This window comes from Coniophora puteana (assembly GCF_000271625.1).
Source record: "Coniophora puteana RWD-64-598 SS2 unplaced genomic scaffold CONPUscaffold_12, whole genome shotgun sequence".
Lineage (NCBI taxonomy): Eukaryota > Fungi > Basidiomycota > Agaricomycetes > Boletales > Coniophoraceae > Coniophora > Coniophora puteana.
Genome location: NW_006913064.1, coordinates 1,400,108 through 1,427,316, shown reverse-complemented (window position 1 = coordinate 1,427,316; position 27,209 = coordinate 1,400,108). Strand labels below are relative to the sequence as shown.

The following is a 27,209-nucleotide window of genomic DNA, read 5'->3' as shown; positions in this document are numbered from 1 at the left end:
CAGCTGGTATGGGCGGTTTCAAGAGGTACTGACAGTCACGATCGGGTCTTCAATTGGTCACTATTCAACGGCAGCCAAAGGGATTTTGACAAGCGTGGACTCAGCAGCGACAAACACTATGGAATGAAGAGCTCAGGTGTAAAAGTGTGGTCAACACTGTATCACTCACTTATGGGTGAGAAGATCATGGTAGCTTGGTCCGAGCCTTTGGAAGCCGCGTTTCATAGAAGCGCCCACATTCAAAGCAGTGCACTCACCCCAGCGCAAAATAAGGCTGACTAATGCATCTTGATTTGTCTTCGCCCCTATCACTAGGTTTTCCTCTGCCGCTGTCTCTGCCTTTCAGCGATTTTTCTTCTGCTCTCAGGTGCATTCCCTTGGCCTTTTTACCATCTTGTCGTACGCTTACCTTCACGTTTGCTCTCCGTCTTATCCAGCTGTATGGTCGTCTACCAACAACATCGTCTCTGCTTCCCAACCCTTTAGCCTTTGTGGTCTCTTCTCATTGATGACCGTTCGTCCCCCAGTGGCGTCTGACTCCGCCCTCGGAATCGACGAGGTCTTCCTGGGCTCTTGCAAAGAGGTCTCCCAAACGCTGAGCTTCAGGCCTCTCGTCTCTCCTACCACCACCTCCGACGAGGACAAGGATGCCATCATCTCCAGCGCAAAACGCCTCTCGACCTCCTACGCTAACGCGACCTACGACTTCTACGGCACCCCCAGCGGCGCTCTGTGCGTCTACAAGAACGGAGACGCCTGGCCCGTACGTACTGGCCCCGAGTCCCAGCGGATTATCAGAGAGGCTCGCGGCGTTCACGGTCATCCTATGCAAGACGTCTGGCGTGAGCTCGGTGAGCGCGTCTATACCTTGCTCGACGACAAGGGGGTCCATTGGACGTCGATGTTCAGCCCGCTTCTCATTTCGATCGGCGTCGAGCCCGCGTCTCTCGCCTACGAGCTTGCCAACACAGCGGCCGAGGCCACCACCTTCTTACTGGCTCAGGCTGGCTTCAGCGGCATTGAGATAGGCTTCCGTGAGTCCGTCGTCACCCGCTCCGCTGGCCCCAAGATGCTCTCCTTCGACCCCTTCAATGACTCCGTCCCTGAGTTCCGCAAGCCCTTCACTCCCACTCTAGGCCTCGCCATCGCGCCCTTCAAGTCTCCCCACTTTGAAGGCACCGGCGCTCTCTACTTACGCGAAGGCAAGGATAGCAAGCGCGTCCTCCTCCTTACCTGCGCCCACGTTGCTCGACCTCCTCCCGCCCATAACAACGCAAGTCTGGCTCGCCAAACCACGAGCCATCCCCGCGAGCAGGTCATCGCCCTCGGCAGCTCAGGTTACACCAGCGCTCTCAAGAGTATGATGGGCACCATCGGTGACTTGGACCGCTCCATTAAGGACTGGCAGGCCGTGCTTCGCCGGCTAGGCGAGCCCCAGGAGGGCGAGTCTGTGACGGCCACCAAGATGCGGAAGGAGCACTTGGCCCTAGTGGAGAGCGCGAAGGAGAGGATCGACGAGACTAACAAGTTCCACGACGAGATAATTAAGCGATGGACGATTCCGGACCAGCGCATTATTGGCGAGGTCGTCTACGTCGCGCCCATCGACGTCAACAACTCATCCCACAACTTTACCATGGACTGGGCCCTGATCGAGCTCTACGACAACAAGTTCGACTGGGCCACATTCAAGGGTAATAAAGTTTATGTTGGTACGTTTTCCATCTTGGCTGGTATCGTCCCGCAGTTTTGGTTGACCGTTATATTCCCCCGCAGGCAGCAATCTCTCGTCGTTGGACTACGGCAAGATTATGTTCCCCCAGGTCGAGGACCAGGCCAACTACGAGTACCCGGAGGATGGTCTTCTCCAGGCGCACGGCGTCGTCCCGGCCGACGAGATCCGTAATCCCCAGCACCAAGACACTAACGGAGAACAGTGCCTTCTCGTCGTTAAGAACGGTCTAGCGACCGGCACCACCATCGGGCGGGTCACGGGAATGGAGTCGTTTACGCGCGCCTACAATGAGCACGGCAGTATCAAGGAGACGTCGATAGAAATCGCTGTCCTCCCCTACGGCAACATACACGGTCCTTTCTCCGCCCCCGGCGACTCGGGCTCTATCGTCCTCGACAGGGACGGCCGTATCCTCGGGATGATCACCGGAGGTGCTGGCACCGCCAACAGAACCGATGTCACCTATCTCACGCCGTACTGGTACATCGAGAAAGGAGATCAAGAAGTCCTTCCCCAATGCCTTCCTCTACGAGGTCGTCAAGTAGATGGTCGAGTGGGTCGTCAAGCAAGTTGTCCGGTAGGTCGTCGAGATGCCCGCGCAACGAACGTTTTCTTCCCTTTCGTCTTGCCTCCCTCACATATGCCCCATCCTTGCTTTTCTCGTCTCATGTCGCCTCGTCTCGTCTCGTCTGCCTTCAGAGTCGTCTCATCTCCCTCCTCCCACCACGTTCATGGCAAGCAGCAGCTATGAGAGACACATGAAGTTCCTAGTTTGTGATGGTGGCCTTGGTTCAAGTTTGCTGAGGATGAGTGATTGAAGGTGCGTAGACCCGCGTGAGCGTATTCTAGCCAGTGACCACTTTCATCCACTCGGACTATGCTTTGTCTGCTTAGTTTATGTTATGAGTCGTGGCCAGCCCCGAGGCGCGACTATATTCACTCCGTGCATGCTTTCAGTCCAAACAGCCTTTATTATCATTTCGCCAGCTGTCGTTTCCGTGATCTCGAATATATTGTTTCCAGCCTCACAGCCCCGCACGGAACTCGGCATGCATGGCCGAAGTTTCTTATTGTTCTCTTATCGCTCTAAAGGCGCTCAGGGGTCCGTGAAACCCATTCAAACCGGCCTTCTGTCCAATCACACTCTTCAAAATATGCTGTGCAACTCAAGCCGAAACGTTGGTGAGTCCCTTCGACGCCGCGCCCGTAGAAATAGGCCCTCTTTGTTCGTCGCTGGCGTTCACTCGTCCCCGATCCTCTTTCTCTGCCCTTCATGGCCATCAGCAACATCCTGGCCGCTCCGGTTGGCGTCATAGGTGCTGGGGCAGCGGGTTTAATTACTGCACATACCTTGGTTCAAGATGGGTTTCAGAACGTGCAGGTTCTTACCCGCGACGAGCATGCTGGGGGTGTCTGGGCGCGCGAACGGATGTATCCGGGTCTGGTCATCAATAGGTGCGTCTCGCCATCGTGCCATCTTCAGAGCTTCGATTTACACGTTTCATAGCGTGCATGGCGACTTCCGATATTCACCTCTACCCATGCCACCCTCCGTAATGCCCGGAAAGCGTATGACTGGTGAAGAGTTGCAGGCATATATGGAACAATTTGCAGAATCGTTCTTGAAGGATAACATTCGCTACGGCACAGAGGTTCGCAAGATTCGTCGCGACGAAGTCACGGGCTTGTGGTTCGTGGACGTTCTGAACAAGAAGCGCGGCACGCATGAGACACTCATATATTCGAGACTTGTCGTTTGCACTGGGGTCCGTGTCCCGCTTTACCTACGCTCATCACTGAACTGACAGAACTCGCAGGGCTGCAGCAATCCCTCGATTCCGGAAACTCTGACAGTGGAGTCGGCAAGAAAGGCCGGCTTCCGAGGTCTTGTGATGCATTCATCCGAGTTCGCACAGCACGCAGAGAACCTGGTCAACATGTCACAGCACTCCGGCAATGACTTCAACGTGGTGGTAGCTGGGTCCGGCAAGTCTGCGCAGGAGTGAGTGCCTGGATCCTCGCTCGTTTGGTCACTGGCCATCGTACTGATCCCTCGAGCAGCGTTTGTGTCTTCCTTGCCTCGAGGGGTATCCCTGTTACCATGGTGTTCGAAAACGCGGACGCTGTCGTAGCCCTCCCTTGGGCTTTGCCGGACTGGGTCAGGAAGAGCAGGTAGGCACCCCTTTCATGGAAGTTCCACTGTTCTCGCTGACGTATTGAAGACTAACGAGCATCATGTCTCCGTACATGGATCTCAACACGAAATTAGAGTAAGGTTTGCATCACTCGCCTTCCGGATGCCCGAGCACTTATCATTCATGCTATGCTATTAAAGGCATTTCTTGCACTCAACGTGGTTGGGAAGCAAGATCATCCATGGTGTCTGGCATGCATTCAAGGCAGTTTCGGTATGTCCATCGTTTAGCTTTGCGACGTATCTCACTCTAATGCAACGTCATCACTCAGTACCGAACCTTGAAGATCCCCAGCGACTCGCCACTGCGCCGCTCGCCTCAGATATACTGGACACTACGAGCTCAAGAAGAAGCAATCTACCGCGAGGACGGATTCTATGCCTACGTCAACGCAGGGAAGATCAAGCTTGCAGCGCCCGCGCGTGTTATGGGATATGGTGACGATGGGGAGTCTATCGTCCTAAGCGACGGCCGCAAACTCAGAGCGGACGCTGCGGTATACGCTACTGGATTCCGGTCCTCGTGGACCAACTTATTTGATGGTTTGTATCGCTTCAGAGGATGTTGTACTTAATGGCTGACTCATGCGTTTCAGAGCGTACGGAGAAGAGTCTGGGCCTGATAAGACAGCGCTACGACCCGCCAGAGACGGACGAGTGGGCATCTTTCAGTGGTCTCCGGTCGCCTCCAGAACAGCAGAGCGAGGTCGCAGGCGCACCGATCTACCGAGGCATTGTGCCAGCCAGGAACATTGCGCAGAGGGACTTTGCCATCAACGGGGCGATCGTACGTTTCACATCCAGTATACTTGTTACTCACTAACCTCCTCATCCCTCCTTGCTCGTAGTTCTCAGCGAACAACGGCTACACATTCGAGGTAACCTCGCACTGGATATCCTCCTACTTCCTCGGCGACCCCATGCGCCTCCCGTCCTCAACCGAAGAAGCGCTCGCAGAGACTGCGCGGAGCGCTGCGTGGATGCGCAAGCGCTATCCTGGGATGCTGGACAAGTTTAGCGAGAGCTACACCAGTGTTATTGTTGCTTGGTCGTACGTCATGTCCACCCTTCAGTTTTCCTCTTCTCCTCGGACTGAGCTCAAACACTGCATCTGCTAGGTGGCCGCAGGCGATGGACAACCTACTCGATGACATGGGTCTCCGGACCCAGAGGAGCGGAGGAAACTGGCTGACGTGGCCTTTCAAAGTCGTTAGCGTCGATGAACTCAAGGGCTTGAAGCTCGAGAGAAAAACAATTCGGGAGAGTACTTAAAGGAAGTTCCGTGAAGGTGTAAAAACACTGCTTCATTGATGGTGACTAGCATACAGTATAGAGCATTGCGACTTCGTCGTATAATATCCTTAGATACTTTCTTGATAATGTGACACTTCATATGCCACTTCATGACATGTATATTCTGCAGCACCAACAGATATCCATCACGTTAGTGACTGAAGCAATGCCATGTTAGGCAAACGAGCTCCTATTCTTCAGGTTCCCACGATAAGGTCCGCGACCTCAATCTCACAGCACTCGCGGCCAAATCCTGGCCTGACCACGTTAACCTCATCTTTGGCACACCCACGGTACTAGTGCAATTTACGACTCGATGTTCTCCAACACAGCCTGCCCGCCAGACGTTTTCGTGACCACTGCGTCCACCGTGACGGTACACTTACAATCACGTTCCGTGCAGCTCGGTCAGACCCCTGTAAAACCCCACTCGCCATGTTTTCCCACTCGACTGCATCCGTATCACTCAGCAGCCTTCCCAGTGACCTTCTCATTGAGATCGCTGTCCACCTCTGCCCTCTTGACGTTCTAGAGCTTAGAAAGGTGAGTAAGTTAAGTATTGTCATATCTATACGCCTTCCACTCACGCGTGACATCATCCTGTGTCGATTCTGAGATAGACCTCGAAGACTCTTCGCGACATAACGTACGAACGAGATATATGGGCGCGCATATATGCAAAAAGCCCACTTCCGCACCCCGGACCGCCTTTGCCGCAGCCTTCTTGGTCCCGCGAAATCCTGGAGAGTACCATCATACGCAGTGCGGCAATCGATCACCGCATGTTCCCGGCCAGTGGCGCGTCGCCGAAATCAAAGAGGCACAAAAGAGCTTTCCGGTTCAACTCCTCAAACGAGTCTGACTTCATTCTGGTCAAAGGTCGATGGGTGATATCCAAACAGCAACAAACCTTGCTATGCCGAGACATAGATGCAGCGGACGTCCAACCATTTGTGGTGCAACGAGTCCCGGAATCGTACATGATCGTTCAGTACGACACGGCCGAGATTGTGGGCAACGATGCCGACTGGCACGGATATCTATCATTCATGCAAATTGCTATGGATATCGGCCCGGCTCATATGTGAGTGCACTTTACAACATCTCCATCGTTAGACTCAGTCCAATCGCACTCTCGAAGATATGTCCTCGAGGTGCACGAGACATCTACAGGACTCAGCTTCACGGAGATCTTTCATCACTCCTCTGCGACTATACAATGTTATCGCCCTCTCAGAATGTACATTGGTCCATCTGCTTGTTGCTTGATGTGGGATACAGAGGGTTCTCGAGAACCGCCTTCCATTTCTCCCGAGTTTTGTGTTTGGAGCTTTGAGAGCCCTCCACTTCATAGCAATGCGGCGATCCAGACTTTGGTGAACGTCAACGACGAGGTATGTGATTATGATGCTGGGTTTTAGCGCGCAGAATCATCGCTAATCATATTCCAGAACATACAGCGTATGTTTAATGGACTAACAAGTCTTGCACACGTGGTCTTGACACAAACACATTTCCTTATGTTTGGGCATCACTGCACCGAGGACCTTGATGGTCGCAGGTTTGACATGTGGACGTATGCCATCCCACTTGATGCCGCATTATCTGGCAAGACGTCAACGTCAGGCGTAGGGATGACCACACCATGTTTCTTTGGCTTCTCCGATATTGCGCTGTCATGGCCAGCAAAACCTGTCCTTCTCTGTGATTCAATTACCTCTCTAGCCAGCTTTCCTCCCAAAGTCGGTGCCAGTGGAGCCAGTGGTTATACGCATATCACCATCGTTGGTCTCCGCCACTTACCCTATAGCGCAATATCCTCTGATGTGCCCTTGCTTGTGATGCATCTTGCTGTTCCACCAAGCGACGCTCCACCCCAAACACGCATCAGAATTCATGCGACGTTCGTCACTGACATGCCTCACCATCATTATCCATATGTCAGCGGTTCTCTTGCTCCGACTCTCTGTGGCTCAATGCGCGTTGTGCGGGCTAGCTATGTGCAAGACCCTTCTGGGTACAAAAAGAGATACATCCAACTTGGGGCTTTAGAGATCCGACTGGTCGATTCAGATGACGGTCAAATTGACGGTAACACGCTGGAGGATCCCGAAGTCGAACATCTTGATGAGGCGATCTCAAATCCGATGTTCAGAGTCATATCTAGAGAGTCGGCAGTGGCTCTTGTCGGAGATGAATGCGCGGATGCAGGTTGGAATAGATGCCTCATTGCATGCGTAGACACGCAAATAGGGAAGGTATGCATACAACGCGAGTTGAGGAAATTACAGTTCTACAAGAGCGAGGCGTATGAAACCTTGCATGACTCGGACTTCGTCGTGCTAGAATTTGCTTGATCCATGTTTGTGTAAGGATAGTACGCACTAAATGCCCATGTAGACCACAAGTTCTACCCACAGATAAAATCATGCATTACACACACAAAGATTGAAAGACGATCAGTTTGAGCTTGAGACCAGAGTCACTGTCTGATTTGAGGCTTTATTTCCGATGTTCTCGGAGCCGCTATCCCGGCTTTCTCACGCATAAAATATCCCCTGCGCCGCGTATGGCTTCGTACAACGTGCGTCCATGTGCATGATCGGCGACCTGAGCACCACACCGCTTCAAGTCGACGCATCTGCCCTGGCACTCGCTGGATCCTCAAAATTCATTACAAACTTGTTTTCCACTAGCTACATTCAAGATGCTCGCTCGGTTACCCGCTGACGTCCTCGTCCTCATTACAGGAAAGCTCGAGCCGCTCGACATTCTCCGTCTCAGACAGGTGCGTCAATGTACCTATCTTGGTGTCTTGCCTTCCTTGACCTCTCGCTCCATTTACGCTAGACGTGCACGGTTCTTTTCAGGATTAGCTATGAAAGGGGCCCCTGGTCTCAACTGTACAGGGACAGCTCTTTACCTCGTCCTATCGGCCCCTTCCCTTTCCAATCCCGCCAAGACCTTGAAGAAGTAATGACTCGCAGTGCTGTAGTCAACCAAAGAATAATTTCATCTTTCAACCCGAAACTTATCCGTGCATATACCTCGCCTGTAGATCACAACTTCCGGATACTCAAACAACGGTGGCTCTTCTCGTGCAACCACAACCACAAGACATTACTGTGTCGAAACTTAGAGAAGATGAACACTCCCCTAGCTCCTAATCCGATTGTCTTATAAAGCTCCCCGGAGGGATATAGCATTCGTCATTATGTAAGTGCGGAGATTGTAGCCTACGATGGTGTATATTATGGGTGCCTAGTCCTCACCCAGCGGAGTGGGTCTATACCTGGGCCTATGAAGTTGTACGTCCAAGACCTTCACCATTTGGCGCATTCATAGAGATATTTATCACTCCATCAGCACCGTCCTCCGAATGTTGGATGATGTTGATGGAGTCGAGCTCGTGCAACTATTCGAGCATGACCTTACCATGAAGGCTCGAGAATACCACCCCGACGCTGAGGCGTTCATTGGCCCTTCAGGCACCCTCCTTATGAAGTGGCTCGGTAACTGGGACGAATACATTATATTAGACCTTTCCACTCCAGGGAAGCATACACCGATGCAGCGTCCATTGAAGACCAGCCGAGACGTGGGTTCCTGATTACTTCCTACCACGCTGCAGCCGTTTCTAACGGCACGTAAACCCGATTTAGCCAGAGATCCATGATATCATAAGCGATGAATCGTTTGTAGAGCCAATTCTCACCCGAGCTCATCTTCTCATGCTGGTCAACTACACCAAGTCTCCGGAGCGCACGTCAAGCGTGTGCATTTACGCCATGTCCCTACATGTTGCCTTGGAAGGTGCTCCGTCCCCCGAGCCGTGCTTCTTTGGCCTCTCAGACGTCCCTCTGCGGCGTGTCACCCTTCTGCATGATTCTATTACCTCGAATTCCGGTATTGGGTGTGGAACACGCATCGTTTTGATGGGAATACGACAACCGTCTGAACGTGATTCTCGCCGCCAGCAGCCCTCGGCGCATCCGCTGGTAATCATGCAGCTCATAGTTCCACCGGATGATGCCCCACGCGAATCTCGGATTGTCGTCCATACACAAGTGCTGGAGACCGACCTTGGAAAGGTCCCTTTTGGCGTCCTTCAGCCAGCATTCAATGGATCCATGCGGCTTCTCCGCGTATCCACTGAGCATGTGGATGGGCCGCCGAATGATGTACCTGCTGAGCATATCCGAGTTGGTGCAGTGGAGATACGCCTTACTGATCACTTTGATGACGAGGGGTACTAGAAGGGTACCAACGACGCCCGTATTAGCATTTCGGTCAGGGAGTCACCGACTATGGTCTTTGGAGGGGTAGATAAAGAGTTTTGGTCCAGAGCTAAGCTGACTTGTGCTGACTTGTACAAGGGAAGGGTGTGCATAGAGGAGGTCTTCGATGACGAGTGGAGGGCAGGCTTTGACGATTGGAGGAGGCAGTTGATTGTGATCTACTTCTCTTGACTATGACGCGCATATGAAGGACTTCAAGTCTAACTCCTGTAAATGATTATGTACTGGCAATTCTAAGATTCAGAAGGAGGATTGAATGCAAGCGTCTCCCGACTGATCAAATTCAGTCGTGATTGAGTGTTTATCTATGCAAACAACTAGATGTTTTACACATATTCTTGTGAGATGCAGCACCAAAGTCGACGGTATCCAAACCATATGGAAAAGGGGAGGCGAAAACACTCAATGGTTTGGTTGAGCCCAGAGCTCCACGGAAAAGGTTGCACTCGTCCTTTTCCGGCTCATTGATAATCAAACAACACGCAAAACTGAAAATGAAGTGAGATTCCTGGCACACAAATAAGACGAGGGAAAGAAGCGCTCATGCGGGGGTTCATTTGTGCCTGTTAGTTACTCGTTCAACAGTAGGGAGTCGTCGATTTTGAGATCATTGAACACAGCCTAAATCACTATACAACTCGCCTACCGATGTCACGCCCATACAGTACAGCTTATGCAACCCTTCTCATGTGTTCGTAGCTCTCTTCTTGATGTTCCAACAGAAACATGGATAGTAAGGATCGTTGACGCGTTGGGCGTAGTGGTGGTAAAGCTGCCGACATACATTCCGCTGTCGGAGCTATTAGTCGGAGTAGGTCGTGTCCCTCTAATCTTCTTTCCACCAGGATGACATGACAACACCGCGAATCGTCGCAGTTTCTGCAGACACGCCAAAGACCGGAGGTTCGTCGCAATTTATCACATTTGAGACCGCACGTCGCCTCATATTACAGGAAATCCGACCACACGGACCGTTGGTCCGAAGATATGTTGGATTGTCATGGCGAACTTATGTTAGCCTTTTGGAAACACTCTACTCTTAGGCGCTCGTGCTCTATTGAAGACTCTGTTGGGAGTGCTACTTAACTCACCCGCAGGTTCTTTCCTCACCCACCACACCCCGTGTCGTCCTATTCGTCCGGGCAGAGCTCTCTCGGTCTCCAACATTACTCTGCACCATTGGCCAATGAAGCGACAACTGTCGTGGTTGTTACGTCCACGTCGTGAGTTGTCCTTTCGATTAGCTGGCTATCCCACCAGTCGTTCGTTCGTGAGGTGACCTCAAATGATTGGCGTATCTTCATATGGAAGGCCAGCAGAGTCATAACCATAGGAATTGGAGATTGCATCAAAGAGGAAGATGATCACTGGATGAGGCTCTTTCTCGGGTAAGAGTATTATCCTGAGCTGCATTATCCTTGGTATCGTGGAGGCCAGTCATCATTGGCTCCTCAATCAAAAAAGCCTTCGCATCTGCAAAGTGTATTCCTATCCTTTTCCCCAATCTTCAGGCTCTTCGAGGACCGATGTCACGGTACATGCTTCCGAAGGCTCCTCCATCTCATCTTGACAATGTCGATGTCATTTCGCTAGAGGATGCACTAGGTTATGATCAGAAGCAGCCTTCGCTTCCAAGCGGCTGTCCAAACCTTCGGGCATTTACCTTCAATCCTGATCCTCCTTTCCTTCATCAGTGCCCCCTGGACTACCATCGCGTGTTCCCCACTGACATCTCGAAATGGGACCACCTGCAGTCGTACACCGGTCTGGTTGACGTACAGATGCTATTACACCTTGGTCATTTCACCGATCTTGATGACCTCAACCTATTGCTTATCTCGCATATTTGCCTTGACGAGTTTCGTTCATTCCCACTGCCATCAAGCAGACCGCTTCTCAGACTGGACTCTTTGAAGTTCCGCACGTCCTGTTGCAGAGATGTTGCCAATGCTCTACGTATCATGTTCCGCTCTCTTGAGGACATCCCATCCAACAACCAGCCCCCAACCTTGCGACACTTTTCTATGCTGGGCCAGTTTGGCACCCCTCCTTTTCCAAGATGGGTCTCCTGCTTGCAAATATGATCTCCCTTGACGCTCTTGAGACGTTTTGCATCAGCGACATGCGGGAGGGGTACATCTACTCACTCAGAATGGTGACATCAAGCAGGAAGTCCGTTTAGGAGACGCTTCACCTGTTGTCCGTTTTCCCGAATCTTACAAGCATCCAGTTCACCTTCACCACCGGGCACCAAGTCAAGAACGGCAGCTTGACCGCAGCGCAGCTCATCGAGCTCACCTCTGCGTGGTCGAAGCTTCGCGAGTTTCGCATTGCCAAACCTGGCATCGAGTTCACGCTGCTCGAGGCCTCTGCTCTCAGGAGACGTTGCCCTTGGCTGCAGACCATCCTGTATTCGTCTATCAGGACGGATAAACACAATGTCGCAGCGCTCACCGCCTATCCTGGATTATTGGAGCGCGTACTCGGCTCCGATGTACGCATTGCCTCTGCTGGAGAAGCTGGTTAGGTTGCTGGTACCAATTATTCTTTTTGATAATATGATCATTATACCACGTAGACACAATCACTCGAGTTTCACAACAAGTTTTAATTTACAGTCAGCGCTGTCAGACACCAATTCCCCAGAAAATCTTACTGTATTGGCTCGCAGTCTGCCCTCGTATCAGCGATGGAATCCTTTCTGTCTCAGAAACAGAGTCTAGACCCGCCGGGACCCGAACTTGGGACGTCCGTGCTGCGTTTTACCCATGCGCCCACAACAAGAAGCACCCTAGAATTCTCTCAGGGACAATAAACACTTTGAGGCTAACTTCTGATGCGCTTGCTATCGACATAAAAGCTTTTAATTAAAAGCCTGGTCATGTGCACATCACACAAGCTCGCGTAAGGCAGAGGGCACAGAATGTTCGACTTGTTTAGAAATGTGGTATACTGTATGAAACCGTTGCAATAAAGTTACACATGTCTACTAGCGAGAATATCAGTGCTATCTGGTGACTTCTGAACCCATGCAAGTCGTCGCTGAAGAGGATTCACCGGGAACACAACCACCAAGAGTGTAAGGGGTGCTTGGTAAGGGGAGCCGAACAGCAGGTGTCGGGAACGTGAAAAAGGCGAGGGAGTCAGCTAGCCGAGTGATAATCGAGAAACCAACTATGACAGACCTGCGCACCAAACTGGAAGGTAATTCAGTTCACTAACACATATAAGCCCCGCATTCCTCGCTCGACATGCCCATCCAACCTCTCCCTCCTCCGCCATGGCAGATACTTTCAGATGGAACCCCATCCTCTATTGGCAGTCAGACGGCTTGCATGGTGTAAGTGGGCTTTACAGTCTGTTTCGCTCAACCACTCACCTTGTGCGGCTTAGGTGGAGCTCTATCTGATGCACCTCACGTGGAGGCTGAGGAGAGTAAGTATGTGCCGAGAATGAGGATTATCCGTGAGTAGCCTGACCCCGAGCTGATATTAGCGCCTAATTCCGCAACAGGATCGCAGGCGTTAATACCGGTCCGTGGGCCAACCTCAGCATTCTCGTCACGAAAGAGGTGACGGTCGAGGTAGAGGTCGTGGAGTCCTAACAGGGAGGACATCGGCACATACCTATACCCGGCATCAAACATTCTCATCGTTCCTTATACCACTCCGACCCCTTTCGCTCGTTTATCAAAACTCTCGTCTAGTTCCCGTTATTTGCCCCGTTAGTTGTTGACATCTTGGAATACATTCTTTTCGACAAAGTCCACTCAGGCGTCACCTTAGCCATCGTCGTAGTACTAGCGTTGGTTCCTCTATTTGGTGTCCTTGATATATAGGCAGGTTTGGGGGACGAAGAGCGTCAAGACCTGCAGCTTTAAGAGTACGGTTTGATGGACTCACCTACGCCTTTGATCGCAGGAGATCTTGCGGTCTATTGCAAGGTCCTTCAAGCCTAAATCCGGTCATTTTTGCGGACCACGCCTGTTGGTGAGTGTGTGCCAGATAACATACGAGCAAAGATCAGCTCACTGTGATACGGAACTAGCGTCCATGATAGTGGCAAGATCGTCACCCTTGTAATCAACGGTGGCTATCGCCCGTCCAACATATGAGTGTATGGCCAACGTAGGCCGATCATACAGCAGCACCAGAAACTGTGGTCAGCATGAAGGCAGATATGCTTGAGGACGACAGGGAGGAGGGAGAAGAAAGATACGAGTGGGCGACAATCTGGTTGATCTCGATCACGATAGTGGTTTATGAAAAAGCGACGACTTCCCAGTGCGCTCTCTCCGTCTCATCGATGCATGGGTTAGTTGTTGGAATCTCGATGTTAGGTGAGGCGATAGCAGGCAATAACAGAGGAGCAAGTGACGAAGAGACGTCGGTAAAATATCCACAAGCCCGCAAACTCAATATCAATCGCGGGTATCTCCGACGGTGCCGACGCTGAAGCGCTGAAGCTCTTTAGTGGGCGTTTGAGTGGGCGAAGTAAATGGAGGTTTGACTTATTTCGCCTAGTACTTACTGGCCCCTCGGTGTAACTCGAATGTAGGTTGCAACAAAAAGCGGTCACGGGAGAATTTATCCTGGAGCGGATTAGACACGCGTAAAATAAAAGCACTTTCCTTCTACTTCAAAGTTTAATTCGATATACAAGATCGCCAGGCCAAAGCGGCGTCATCTACTTGTACGAAGCATTCCGGGCGTTACTAGACCACCGTTCACTATACTTCTCCCTGCCCTGGAATACAGTTAGAAACTTGTTTACCATTTTCCACTCTTCACTGAACCTCTCGGCAACTTGTTCTACCAAACCATCGGAGAAGTCGACTGTGTTCACAGAACGCAGCTTGGGTAACAACAAGCTGACAAACGAGGAGACGTACACGGAGTCCTTAATCGGAGAGCATCCAAGGTGCAGCGTCGTTATCTTCCGATTGCGACCGTAGTCAGCCTTGGGCGGAGGAAGATCAGGGCGCCTGAGCGCATTGACGCTAAGGTGGATTTCTTCTAGCAGGGGGCAGCTGTCGACCAAATATGCCAGTCCCAGGAGCGTTGGCCACTTGTGCGCATGCATGATACTGCCACCGCCGAGGTTGAAGACGCAGAGTTTAGGGAACGAAGATGCGATGGATTTGATGTCACCATCGCTCAGGGATAAGGGAACGCCCGTACGGATGACGAGTTCTTGCAGACTGACGTAGGAAAAGAGTGGCTGAAGTGACTGCATCGATACAGGTGGAAGTTGTGTGGGATCATCGAGGGGGGTCGTGGAGGAGCGCTGTGCCTTCAAGACCATAGAAGACAGATGGTTGGGGGAGAAGTTAGACGAGACGGATTGTATGATTTGTTTAAGTTCTGCCGCCGAGTCCGATGTGGAGACATAGCACGCGAACTCGCTGACTGTAGGCCAGGGTCCAATGCGATCGAGCGTCTTGGCAGTGTCGTTGAGAGGGGAATGGCAAATACGCAACCTGCGAAGGCCTGGGAAGGAAAAGTTGTGATTTTGATTAGTTGTGATGAGATCGGAGTCGACGAGCGACTCGATGGTCAGCTCTCGCAGGTGAGGAAGCCCTTCAGCCTTCTGGAGTAACGACGGAGAACTCGGAAATCCCAGATATAGACTCTCGAGTCGGGGTATCCGAGGTAGGACTTCTTCAACGACACCTCTAAGAGCTTCCGCGTCCTCGTCTCGTTCCAAGTTGACCAAAAAACCCTCCAAACTACTACATGTAACACCCATGACGGATATGATAGGGTAAAAAGCCTTCGAGATGCCGAAAAGGTGAACCTCGATGAGATTGTGGCCGAGGAGGAGGCGAACGAAGTCTCCAGGAAATATGTCGATGTTTGTCCAGAGCAAACGTTGTAAGTTAGGTAGAAGAGGACCGTGAGGACAATAGCAGGCAGCTTTGAGTGCTTCATCATGAACTTCGAGTGGCTCGTTGGGCTGGATGAACGATCGCACGCGGTGCGAGTTCCGCTCGAAGCTTTCCCAGTCAATCAATTGCAACATCCTAGTAAGATTCTATGGTAGAGTCAGCTGTTGGTATTACCAGGCGCCGGGGATTAAGTGGGATAGGCATACCAGGACTTCGCCTTCAATCATCCAACATTCGCGGGGAAGCATCATGAAAAGTGCCTTGACACCCGTAACTTCTGCATAGTACACATCAAGTGCAGGATCATGAAGCGCTTTGCAGGTTTGTGCGAGCGCAATGAGAGATCTGTGCGACTTGTCTTTTGAATCTATGTACCAAACCTCCTCACAGATCTTGTCGAGAAGTTCTCGACATAGAGCTTCGAGACAGGGAACCATGCTATCTTCAGGATCAGAACCGAAGGCTGAAGCTGAGTTAAGAATGCGATAGTACACTACTTAAGTCTTACAATTCAATCTTCTTTCAGCATTCATTTGCATCAATCTAACAAGGTTCAGCACTCACAAGCACAAGACTCGCTTGGAGGTCCCACTCGATGCGCGACGGGGTTAGAGAAATTTTCTTATTTGTCTGTGTTTGATTCCAGAAAAACAGAATCTGCTGACTCAGCTATCCAGCCCCTGTCTAGTCCTCCTGCCTCCTCGCGAGCACTCTCCACTCTCACTTTCCTGTGTCCTAGACCTACTCCCTATTAAGATTCGTCTAGTGTACTACAGGGGACGTCGAGGGGTGCTTGTGGAATGCGTATATCCGGTCTGGAGTCAAGTTAACGACGACAGGGGCGAACAGAAGATGCTTAGGGGTAGCACAGCCACGGCGCATGGCACGCTGACCACGAGTAGTCCTCGAAGCCTCCGTGGAAGTCAAACATATTGTCTGTAGGTGCAAACGCAAGAGGTATAAAATTATGTTCAGGGCGGCTATCCATGGATCACAGCGCAGCCCTTCCCTAGGTCCACATTACACTAACAAGTACAAGAAACGCTTGAGAAATGCCTCCACAAAAACCTACCCATCAAGTGGTCCGTGTCTATCACCATAGTCCGACGGCATCTCTATCCATCAGCTCTAAACCCAAACCTACGCCGTCTTGCCACCCTTGACGGCGATCTCGAGCGCCTGCTCGACGTCATGCACGAGGTCCTCCGTCTCCTCGACGCCGACGCTCAACCGGATGAGGTTGTCCCCGATGCCAAGAAGTGCGCGCTCAGCCGGCGGAATGCTCCCGTGCGTCATGCGCGCGGGGTGCTCCGCGAGAGACTCGACGCCACCAAGCGACTCAGCGAGCGTGAAGAGCCGCGTGGTGCTCAAGAACTTGTTCGCCTCCGCGAACCCGCCGCGGATGCGGAAAGAGACCATGCCGCCGAAGGGGAAGCCGCCTTCCTCCGAGCTGAGGTCCGTGGACGACGAGGACGGGGTGGACGCGACGGAGGAAGGGAGTGAGTCGACGAACTTGCGCGCGTGCGGAGAGAGCGTCTTGCGCGCGAGCGCGTGCCGTGGGCTGCTCGCGAGCCCGGGGTAGATTACTTCCTCGACATGCGGGTTCCTTGCCAGGGCCTTGGCGACCGCAAGGGCGTTCACGCCGTGCTGTTTCATGCGGAGGTGAAGCGTCTTAGCACCGCGCTGGGCAAGCCAGCAGTCGTACGGGCTCGGGATTGCGCCGTGTGCGTTCTGCAGGAAGCGGAGCTTCTCAACGAGCTCAGAGTGATGGGGTGGGAGGATTGCGGCACCCATGACGACATCCGAGTGGCCGTTGATGTACTTTGTCAGGCTGTGCACGACGATGTCAGCGCCCTGGAGGAGGGGGGAGGCATAGAAGGGGGACATGAAGGTGTTGTCGATGAGCACAAGGGGTGACGAGGGGTGCGAGCGGGCGAGGGAGACAATCCGAGGGACATCGACGAGGCGGAGGGTAGGGTTTGTGGGTGATTCTATCCAGATCAGCTGTACGTGGTAGAGTCAGTCGTTCGTGCACTGAAGGGATGTGGATACAAGATAGATAGAGGAAGCACAGGGGCAAGCAGGTTTGGGAAGGATGGCGCAAGTGACACAGACGCCAGGAACGTGCGTAGCCCGTGCGAGTGGGATAAGGTATGCAGAGATACGAGGAGCTAAACATAGGAAAGATAACGTACCTTTGTATTTGGCCGAATCTCCGCGAGAATCTCGTCATCGCTCGCCTTCTCTAGATCCAAGAACGTCGTCTCCAGTCCCTGCGTTTCCGATGCGACCCGCTTGAGATAACGGAAAGTGCCTCCGTAGACGTCGTTAACGCTAAGGACGTGGGCGTTCGGGCCGAGCGACTGAAGAACGGTGGCGGTGGTTGCAGAACCGGATGAGAACGCCAGCGCGTATGCTCCGCCCACCTCGATTGAAGCGAGCGTCGATTCCAGAGCATCGCGGTTGGGGTTGCCCGAGCGGGAGTACTCGAAACCCTGTTTTGTACCAAAGAAAGATCAGCTCTGAGTCAGGAGGGCAAGGCAAAGAGAAGGCGGGCGGACCTTGTGGACGCCAACGCTATCCTGCTTGTACGTCGTGCTGAGCGAGATCGGGGGGATGACGGCGCCGGTCTCTGCGTTAGCCTCGGAGCCTACATGGATGGCTCGAGTGCCGAAACCATGTTCATGCCTCTTGAATGGGTGAGAGACACCGTTCCCGTCAGTGTGTGTGGCGGGTACTGATACAGTCATGATTCGTCTGATGTGCTACAGGAGACGTCGAGAGGTGCTTAGGGAGTCGACTAAGGATAGTGCGAGTGGTAAGAAGAAAAGAGAGTAGGATGCCAGAGTAATGATGAGCGGTAATATATGGTATGCATGTCGCCAGATACGCAAGGATGGCGACGACGGTTGGATGACAAATGGCTGACTTTGAGACTTGCTTCATCTCCCGCACGGGTCTTGCAATTCCTCCATCTTGACTCACAAACTCAGCACGCTCCGGCCGCACCCATTCGATTGCCCGATGTACCCATGACCATCCCAAAAACAGCCTCGGCCAAGGACTTCGTATATGTCATCATTACAGAGGCATGACATAGCCCGGTCCTGAATCGCTCAACCTCGCACAAAAATGAAGGCCGACGATAATGTCGCTGTCTTAGTAAGCCTCTCCAGTGGATCTCCGTTTACGTCCGTGTCTCATTACTGTAAGATCTCATTCTCCGACATCAGATGAGGAATGGTTCACCCACGCCGATACGTCCCCAAATTCCGAGACCTGCTTTTGCAGGCAAGTCGTAACGCCACTGCATCAGAAATTTGACAGACTTGCCAGATGCTGTCCACACGCGTAAGTGTCCGGAGCTTGAAGTTGGCACACGGCTGCACTTGAACCTATTGATTTACCTCATGTACGTTTGACATTGGAACTGATTCACGACTGATTGACAACCTTAGATCCTCCCTTGCTTCGACCTTCATGGGGCCGCTGCTTCCAGCTGAGCTCATAGTTGGCAGACGTCATGGGGTAACTACAAATTTTCCTAATGCTACCCAACGTCATCGCCCCCATAATGCAGGTCATGCAAACGACTGAAAAGGCGGGTTTACGCTTGGTTTACGCTCTAGATTGTTCTCCAGAGACGCTGTACAGTTGAACGAAACATCGACTTCCTGTATCCAGACCTAGCAGAAGGATTTCACGGAAAGTGTGCAGGAACGTGCGCATATACAGAGTTGATCACCCTAAGTTTTCCATGGTTCAACTCACACATGATCTCTTAGCTTCTCGTGTGTGTGTTCTCTCATTGAATCAATATCATCTGAGATCGTCGTTCAGCGTAGGCTAACCTCCGGACCAGCCGGAAGCCTTCTTCCTTAGGCCCAGGACTCAGGGGCATCTATTCTCATTGCTGCCGATGGCAATATCCACAAAACCTGAGACGGGAAAGCAAACGTATGTCCGACTATCTATTCCAAACAAGCACGAATTCAACCAAAGTTCAGTACGAAAATCTCCTGCAGGTTTCCCTCCACGCTTCTGTTTCCACGGCTGTGGCGCCCTTGATCTCCCAAGTGACGCTGTATGCAAACTTTCCCCCTCAGCAAGTCGACACAGGCCACAAAGCACGCAGTCCACTCCGCCGTCGCGTTTTCGCCACCGACAAGGAGCGTTTGCGACGCCTTGAGCAGAGTTGTGCATCGCGGAGTACCGGTCGTCTTCCCCTTGGTATGTTTCCGTTCTCGTTTTTCCAGCTTCGTATTCGTCAACGAGTCTGATTTCGAGCGCCTCAAGCCGCAAGTAACCCTGCTCAAGCCCCGCAGAGTCTTCCACATTTTCCACCCGCGCCCGAACGAGGCGCATTGCTCCACACTGGGAAGGCCGAAAAGCACCGTTGAGGTATGGGTAGTTGTGAAAGGGAAGTTCGCTTATGGTCTCGGTGCTGATCTTGATGCGTGTGCTGGAAGGACTGTATTTGGGTGGTATAACGAGATGCATAACGACCAGTGGCACATTCTCGGGAGACCCCACGGAATGGCGTAGGCCCACGATGGATATATGTGTGGAAGCGTCGTCTTCGCGCGAAATAAGGTCGAACGCGGGCTCTACGATGCGGTGGGTCATGGAATCGCGGAGAAGAACAGGATCAGCAGGCCAAGTCAACGCGACATCCGTGAAACCGAAAAAGCAAGGCTTAGCAGTAGTGTCTGCCGAATTGACCCGGAGGGCATCGGTCAACGGGGTGGCATATACCCACATATCAAAAGTTCCTCCGAGAGGCCCTTCCTCGCAGTAGGGTCCCAACACGACAAGGTGTGTCGTGGTGAGGATGACATATGCAAGGCCAGCGAAGCTGTTGAGAATGCGCTGTACGTCCTGAGACTTGTCGTCGACGATAGACGCGAATCAGTAATAGTTGAATATTCAAGAAAACCACTGAAATACCTGGTCGGTGATCGCAAGCGACTGGACCTGCACACCCATGTGAATACTGTCAAAATCTAGGAGGACGAACTCAGGTTTGAACTGAGTCTGAGGTACAGCCGATGTATTGACTGAGTCCCACATCGCGCAGCAAGCTGATGGGCTCATAGTCATCCTGAGTGGACGGTGTTCTATCGCCGTTGTAGAGGTGTGGTGGAAAACCCCTGAGAAGGAAACGCCATTCGAGGTTCCCGATACCTCAACGATGTAGCTAGGTGGATGAAAGAAGTTAGATCACATTTAACGATGAGAGCCTCGGATATGCACTTAACATGTGAATAGGCTCAGGCTCAAAGGCATGAATCCGCATGTACGCCAAGTAGCCACGCCACTTTCCATCCGTACCCACGATCTCCGCAGTCTTGTACTGGTGCACCCCATAGGGCTCCGATACATGGCAAACCATCATTGGCTCTTCCTGCATGTTGACGGCATCTGCCACTTTGCTCAAGTCCCGGCAGGCTATAGTTCTGAGTCCAATACGAGAGAACAACCACCGTCCCTTGAGCATCTGAAAGTCGATTTCATTGACAATGTTTCGGATGACAGGTATGTGTTGCCTTGGATTGGGATTGAAGCCCGTATCACCAGTGGGAAAGATACGCCGATCGACTACTGCACTTGTGACGATCTCATCTTCCAAGTCCTTGCGGGAGTGAGATGGGTATGGTGTAGACGAGCCGGCGCGGGGAAGGGGACTAGCTGCATACACGTTCGACCAGACTTCTTGCTCGTAAGTGACGGCGTTCAGGGCACGAGATGTCTGGTAGCAACAGCAGAGATTCCGTCATCCAGATTACAGCTGGGCAAAACATCACCCTAGGTAAGGCACAACGCACCTGACGGAGCGCTAAAACGTCCAAAGGAGCAATATGTGCAGCGACGTTGATGAGGATGTCGGATGGGAGGCTGTCAAGAGTCATCTATCTGGTAGGCTTCGAATAGGCTGAGTACGCAGAACGGGATGTTTGATTGAACGATGGGGATAGAGCTGAGGTGACAATGACTGTCCATACTAGAACCCACCTGTGATGGAGTACGGCGAAGGTTATCCGGTGCGTCAAGTCACTCACCAGGGACAAACTTGGCATTTGCAGCGCACGGATAAACTCACGGGCGTGAGAACATGTACAGCATCCGTCCTCACTTGGTACGATATTCTTGTTCGACGACTTGTCGACGACTAAAGAGCTTGTATAGGCTTGTATACATGTCAGATGCTGAACGCGTTCACCACCCACTTCCAGGTTATGATGGACACGTCGTATTTCAATATGGAGTAAAGACGCGCTCAATATTTAAGCAATTTCAAGTTCGCAAGTGCTATCGGTTGCAACCTAGTAGTCTCTACGGATGTGAAGAGTGATGTGCTCTGCATCTACCTTGGATTCGTCCACAAAGTAGCAAGCTGTTCCGGTTTCCTCGGGCATATTCATGAACTTCAAGGCTCTCCACATCAGCTCTTCTGCTGATAATCTATCCCCCACCGCCTCCGGCTTCCCAGGAATAGTCACCTCTATCAATGGTGAGCAAATAATCCACCTCTCCGCCGCAGAGCGTGTACCCCTAAGGTCCACCTCTGTATGCCAACCCACGTTATTCGTCTCGCGGCCCATGTCAGATTTGAGCAAGTAGGCAATAATCGTATCAGGAAAAGCCACTATCGAAGTACCTTCAATCTTGCAGTAAGTCACGACTCCCAGGGCGAGCTCGTGATACCCAATCCAGTTATTGCTACCTGTCGGGAGCATGATCGAGTCCGACATTGCGTTGTTAAGGGCAGGGCACTGCGCTTTGATGGACCATCCAGGATTCTCATAGAGCATGTTCCTTGGTTTGGCCGGTAACGCCACGACTTGGAGTTGTAAACCTTGCTGTCCCATCCGCAAATCAATGCTGCGTCTGAATGGTTCTTCGATATCCCAACATATGACTGGGCCTGCTATGTAATCCGCGGGGGAGCTCGGGAGGTACCTGCGGCAAAAGTACAAGACCGAGGGGTCCTCTGCATGGCGAGCTATTGCCTCAAAGAGTCGACGAAAGGCGTTGACTGCCCCTTCTCCGTAGGCCGTCTGCAAGCTGACATCAAACAGGCCCACGAGGGAGTATGCAGCATCTTCTCCTCTCGTAGTTCTTCGGTGGGCAGCCCAAGACATAATTTCATTGACGCGCCTCCTGCTTGGTATGAACACACTCGTTAGGACATCGATTGGGATACCGGTGCCTGTTGAGACTGCACGAAAAAGTAAAGACCGTCCGCTTAGAAGATGTATAGGTAAGAACGACGATTTGAAGGACGGAAGCGGGTTGTACTCACGTTGAAGTATCCTTATCGTTGTTGGGGAAAATGGGACACCAATTGTCTGCCATAAATTTGATCTTTCGAGGTGCAAGGAGCTCTTGCAGTGTCCAACCTCTCGTAAACCAGGGGTCTTTGGTCATATCGAGGGCACTCTGAGTTTGCGCAAGATAGACGATGCAGATCGACGAGTTCCGGTACCAACGGAACATGGAGCGGATAGCCTCGTCAAGCTCGGCGCTGCTATTCTTGTCGATGCAGCAAGTGTCGGACCACGCGAACCGCACCCCTGTCTTCCGCGCAACCTTCAAGAAGCTGAATAGCTTTCCGTACCCCGGTCCTGTGGCTCGTTTCAGCATTTTCGATGCATCTGCGCCACAACCTCTGCGGATGCGGTTGTAGCCTTCGTATGTTGGCTCGTCCATGCCCCACCTATGTGAAAGTGTTGCATACGCGAGCTTTTCTCTCACTACCCTACGTATGTAGGACGGATCTGACTTCACGGATTCGGGATTTATCTCTCGATACAGCTTCTTGCGAAAGTGGTCTTGGAGCCATGACCTGTCAACTATCCTCTTGGACTCGACGTCGATGAGATGCGCTGGAACTTCGTTGTTGACGTATTCGTCGATCACCTCATCAATTGCGTGGTTGAGTGCCTCAGGATCAAGTATCTCGGGTTTAGAGGTGTAAAATCGTGCCGGAGTCGAGGCTGTCGAGACCTTTTCCCCGTGAGTAAACTTATGATGTATTACAACTGGCAGAATCCCCGGACAGTCCCCGGACATACCTCAAGGCTAGAGTTGTCTGAATCGTCGAGATCACTCGGGTACCACATATACATATCTTGCGCCTGTTGATGAAGTGAATGTCAGTACTGCTTATCTTGAGCCGCTAATACAAGCCGCACATACCCCAGTCTGTCGGTCATCGAGGTGCATAGGTGGATTGGGAATCCTGCGAGAAGAGGTCATCTTGAGATGATACGATCAACGGCGAAGGTGCAGAGGCGGGGAAAGGCCCCATGCCCCCGCTTATGTACTAACCGAACCCATGTGCTAGGTTAAGTTTCCAATGAAGGTTTACATTGATACCACGTTTTGCAAAGATGCACATGGATGCACGGGAGACTTTCTTGCGGTCTGCAGGAGTTTCCCAGACTTTGCTTCGATGAACAGCTTGCGTGGGCAGGGTGTTTGTTGAGTCATACCTTCATATGCTTTTTCGTCCGAGTCTATATACAGTATATATATAGCGGAATTGCCGCTCGCGAAATCGCTTCCGAATCAATCCTCAGAAGAAGCAATACAATGACTGCTGTAAGGCTGTGGCGTACAAACCCTTTTTGGAAGAAGCCGAAGCCGAAAACTCTGTCCCTAAAATGGGGAACAAAGACAAACGATGCGCACGCTGCATGACAAAAAAGGTGCGCTATATGTTATGTGGGATGAATTTTCATGGCCTCGCGGTTTATAGCAAGCTAGTACCGAAGTCACTGTTCCTCAAGTGGAGAACAAAGGCGAACGATCGTAAGCCGTGTCCCACAACAATGGACGAATTCAAAGACTAGTGTGAGCAGCGAATCCAATTTGTACAGGTCATTGATATTACTTGAAAAAGTAATTCGTACATCACGTCTACTCATAAGTCACACATCCCGGCCTGTCGCAGCATCGAGGAAGGCTACAGCTTACAGCCACTTGCTTGAGAGTGTTGGGCTATGCGGCGCCTGGGAGCGGCGGCGGCGTAGCTATTGGTCGCACGTGAAGCAGATCTTGTCGGCGGAGATACTCAATGAGAGGCGAGAACAGAGCGCCAAGGGAAGGTTGCATATGTACATAAAACAGCTTGAGCTAGTTAAAGAGATCCGGCCGACACTGTTCGGTTCCGTGGAATAAAAAAGTGTTGTAGCTTGCGAAACCGACAACTGAAACGTACACAACACAGCGTACCAGCCGACCGAAGGCATGCACAAAGTCGATGTCAGCGCGTTAGAGTAATGTCTGGTCGTCTCATGGGACCAGCAGTCAAGCATAGTAAATCACTGCAGCTCATTAATAGTCTATCTTGATCTGCATGCCGGTCGTCGTGTCAGCAGTACTAAGCAAAGAGACTGTCGCTCTTGAAGTACTCGCTGACGTAATATTCCTGGGCATGATGCTTAAACCGTAATGTATTGTGTAAGTATTTGTCCGAATAACTATAATTAACTGGAACTCATTCGATGCCTGAAGTGCATGTACGGCTCTCACTGTCACAGTCCATCGGTGAGAGGGTCTACAAAACGTCCCGCTTCAGTGGTCACAGCATTTCCGGCAGCGAAAGAACCCATATCGGCATTGTTAGGCGTTGTATCCGGCTGCAGTATCGCGTGTGTTGACTTGGCATCAGTAGATGAACTTGGGTTATCCTCCAACGTGATGTCATAAACGTCCTGCTTACAATATTAAGAACGAGTAGGATAGACAGGGTAAAAAGGCCTAACGTTTGATAATACCGGTCCTCCACTCTCAAGGTCCCCTACAGATTGATCCTACGTGCAGAGCGTTAGTGTTCACGTGCCAAAGAGCAAGATGTACGATGCGCTTACCATTCGTCTCCCCCTGGATGAGTAAGTTATAGTATGCTCACTTGGACGAGACATGGACCTCCAGCGCCCCCGAGCGTTAAGCGTCGATAATACAGAGTTAGTGTACAGCTTTGAGAGAGGGAAATCGAACAGATAGTTTCTAGTTCAGGTTATCAGGATCGATTTACTTGTGGTGTATCAGCTGTATACTTACATAGTCGTCTAAACGGAGGACTCGTCAGACAAATCAAAGTCAAAATAAGTGTGCGGGCGTACTGTGCTTGCAACGAATATGATAGCATCTGCTATGGCGGCTGCCGCTGTAACGAGTCCCGTCTGGACGGTCACTAGAGGGTTTATCAGCAAGAGTTCAAACGAGATTTTTTCGGGACGTACAACGGATAATCCTGTTAACGACGTCATCTGTAACACGTATGCCCGACTTCCTCCGGTACTAAACGAGCATCAGAGGATCTCACGGAGGAACGGTGCTCAAAAGAAACGTACTAAGTTCCATACCAGAGAAGCCGTGATCAATACATCAGCCGCAGCAGACGCGAGGAGCCAGCTTGTAGGCGCCCCTTCAAATCTATGGAACTCGGCATATTCATTGATAAATGACACGGTAATTCCTGTTGCGAATCCGCCAACTACCGCCCAGCCTAACTCAGCCCTACTGATTTTGATGACATGGTATAGACTCACGGAGAGATATTATGGCGAGAAAGCCGATGATAATCGGAACTATACTGGAGTTGCTCATGACCTTGACTCGCCAAGCAAGGAAAAGCTGTACCGGTGTTGAGATAACCACCTACCTGAAGTGAGCATCAAATTTTTATGTGAAGTAAAACCATAATCAGTACCGTCACAATGGCATCTGGAGGCAGATGTGAGCACCGATGTAGGAAAGGCTTGGCGAGATGACATACCAGAAGGAAGCACTTAAGTCAAAGACTTTAGCTTCAGGGATGATGTCTGATAAGAGGAACTGCTCACTGATAGGAGACACTATGGTAGCCCTCTCATCCCCTTCGCAACGCTCAAACTTTGAGATACAATATCATCACGATTACGACCACCTACCCCAACGCAGAACCAATGGCTCGTAGATCAAGCCTATGTCGCAAGCAGCATTAATCGTTTCGACGACTATGAGGTATAATACCTACACGAAGGTGATACAGTATTAGTTTGGTTGCGAACGCCCGGACACAACGTAATGTGTGCGTACGAAACATTTGATCCATAGCGTGTCTCTAGTCGCATTCAGCATCACATCAGAGGAAACGAGATGGACGGAACAGTCCTCACCTCTTGAAGTTTTGAAAGTACATAAACGCCTGTAATGATTGAGTAGTCAGCGGATGAGATAAAACGAAACCGATCACCTGGACGACAGCCACCTGGATGGAGACATTAGGACGCTAAACAGTCCAACTTACAAACAGCTTACGCCGTACAGTATACAGTTCAGAAAGACGCCTATGAGCAATGGACCAAAGCTGAGGTCATTTAAGTACGCTGAGTAGAATCCTTTGGATTAAGGCCTACAGGAGATTCGTGTTTGTGGCCATAGCGAAGGACGCTGAGTCTTGAGGAATGATGGACCATGACGATAAGCTAGGTGGACCGTGGTCCTTATAGGACCTGTCAGGTTTGGCAAGGCTATCTATGGAAGAAGCAACGGGTCCACTAATAAAAGCGGTCTTGATCCTTGTAGGCTTCATATGATTGTAATTAAATACATCGTGAGAGACATCGAGGCAGTTATCCTGAGCCCAGAGAAATTCTAACCATATTCGGTCCAGCGGCTACGCCGCAGGAGAATGTCAGTATAATAGGAAAGGGTATCAGTTAGACTTATCCCAAGCGCATGAAATATGATGTGATGCATACGTACCCGGGCTGCCCAGGCTTGGAATTTGAGTGATGAGTGTTTGGCAGA

At 51.4% G+C, this 27,209-nt stretch overlaps 9 protein-coding genes across 9 annotated transcripts; 5 read left to right on the top strand and 4 right to left on the bottom strand.

The window, feature by feature from the left end:
• Positions 1–281: 281 nt before the first annotated feature.
• On the top strand, positions 282–2,280 carry CONPUDRAFT_92536 (uncharacterized protein; the record flags this gene model as incomplete). The annotated part of the gene is made up of 4 exons (XM_007774606.1): positions 282–367; positions 664–1,712; positions 1,777–2,192; positions 2,230–2,280. 4 exons carry the CDS (start codon positions 282–284, stop codon positions 2,278–2,280), a joined length of 1,602 nt encoding a protein of 533 aa, XP_007772796.1.
• A 728-nt stretch (positions 2,281–3,008) lies between these two features.
• On the top strand, positions 3,009–5,201 carry CONPUDRAFT_63071 (FAD/NAD(P)-binding domain-containing protein; the record flags this gene model as incomplete). The annotated part of the gene is made up of 10 exons (XM_007774223.1): positions 3,009–3,190; positions 3,243–3,501; positions 3,553–3,737; positions 3,797–3,907; positions 3,958–4,005; positions 4,071–4,143; positions 4,202–4,472; positions 4,526–4,716; positions 4,778–4,980; positions 5,048–5,201. The coding sequence occupies 10 exons, from the start codon at positions 3,009–3,011 to the stop codon at positions 5,199–5,201; spliced, it is 1,677 nt and encodes a 558-aa protein (XP_007772413.1).
• A 312-nt stretch (positions 5,202–5,513) lies between these two features.
• On the top strand, positions 5,514–6,220 carry CONPUDRAFT_84505 (uncharacterized protein; the record flags this gene model as incomplete). The annotated part of the gene is made up of 2 exons (XM_007774605.1): positions 5,514–5,765; positions 5,843–6,220. Coding segments are annotated over exons 1-2 (472 nt in total), but the record flags the coding sequence as incomplete, so codon positions are not given.
• A 5,359-nt stretch (positions 6,221–11,579) lies between these two features.
• CONPUDRAFT_157668 (uncharacterized protein) lies at positions 11,580–12,047 on the top strand (the record flags this gene model as incomplete). The annotated part of the gene is made up of 2 exons (XM_007774604.1): positions 11,580–11,675; positions 11,751–12,047. The coding sequence occupies 2 exons, from the start codon at positions 11,580–11,582 to the stop codon at positions 12,045–12,047; spliced, it is 393 nt and encodes a 130-aa protein (XP_007772794.1).
• Positions 12,048–12,800: 753 nt separating this feature from the next.
• CONPUDRAFT_76142 (uncharacterized protein) lies at positions 12,801–13,975 on the top strand (the record flags this gene model as incomplete). The annotated part of the gene is made up of 4 exons (XM_007774260.1): positions 12,801–12,860; positions 12,914–12,955; positions 13,441–13,509; positions 13,652–13,975. The coding sequence occupies 4 exons, from the start codon at positions 12,801–12,803 to the stop codon at positions 13,973–13,975; spliced, it is 495 nt and encodes a 164-aa protein (XP_007772450.1).
• A 102-nt stretch (positions 13,976–14,077) lies between these two features.
• On the bottom strand, positions 14,078–16,007 carry CONPUDRAFT_139307 (uncharacterized protein). Its single transcript, XM_007774603.1, has 3 exons — positions 15,972–16,007; positions 15,614–15,910; positions 14,078–15,553 (listed from the first exon to the last, which is right to left on the bottom strand). The coding sequence occupies exons 2-3, from the start codon at positions 15,842–15,844 to the stop codon at positions 14,207–14,209; spliced, it is 1,578 nt and encodes a 525-aa protein (XP_007772793.1). The 5' UTR covers positions 15,845–15,910; positions 15,972–16,007; the 3' UTR covers positions 14,078–14,206.
• A 343-nt stretch (positions 16,008–16,350) lies between these two features.
• CONPUDRAFT_139306 (uncharacterized protein) lies at positions 16,351–18,308 on the bottom strand. The gene is made up of 3 exons (XM_007774602.1): positions 17,969–18,308; positions 17,603–17,902; positions 16,351–17,411 (listed from the first exon to the last, which is right to left on the bottom strand). The coding sequence occupies exons 1-3, from the start codon at positions 18,155–18,157 to the stop codon at positions 16,548–16,550; spliced, it is 1,353 nt and encodes a 450-aa protein (XP_007772792.1). The 5' UTR covers positions 18,158–18,308; the 3' UTR covers positions 16,351–16,547.
• A 4,073-nt stretch (positions 18,309–22,381) lies between these two features.
• Positions 22,382–23,147, bottom strand: CONPUDRAFT_23169 (HET-domain-containing protein; the record flags this gene model as incomplete). The annotated part of the gene is made up of 2 exons (XM_007774160.1): positions 22,382–22,652; positions 22,750–23,147. Coding segments are annotated over 2 exons (669 nt in total), but the record flags the coding sequence as incomplete, so codon positions are not given.
• A 1,701-nt stretch (positions 23,148–24,848) lies between these two features.
• CONPUDRAFT_168344 (uncharacterized protein) lies at positions 24,849–26,838 on the bottom strand (the record flags this gene model as incomplete). The annotated part of the gene is made up of 18 exons (XM_007774601.1): positions 24,849–25,126; positions 25,178–25,225; positions 25,283–25,295; positions 25,324–25,421; positions 25,476–25,483; positions 25,538–25,608; positions 25,658–25,715; positions 25,769–25,911; positions 25,967–26,075; positions 26,128–26,141; positions 26,194–26,205; positions 26,261–26,293; positions 26,348–26,429; positions 26,496–26,520; positions 26,576–26,604; positions 26,653–26,667; positions 26,718–26,766; positions 26,816–26,838. The coding sequence occupies 17 exons, from the start codon at positions 26,836–26,838 to the stop codon at positions 25,213–25,215; spliced, it is 795 nt and encodes a 264-aa protein (XP_007772791.1). The 3' UTR covers positions 24,849–25,126; positions 25,178–25,212.
• Positions 26,839–27,209: the final 371 nt, after the last annotated feature.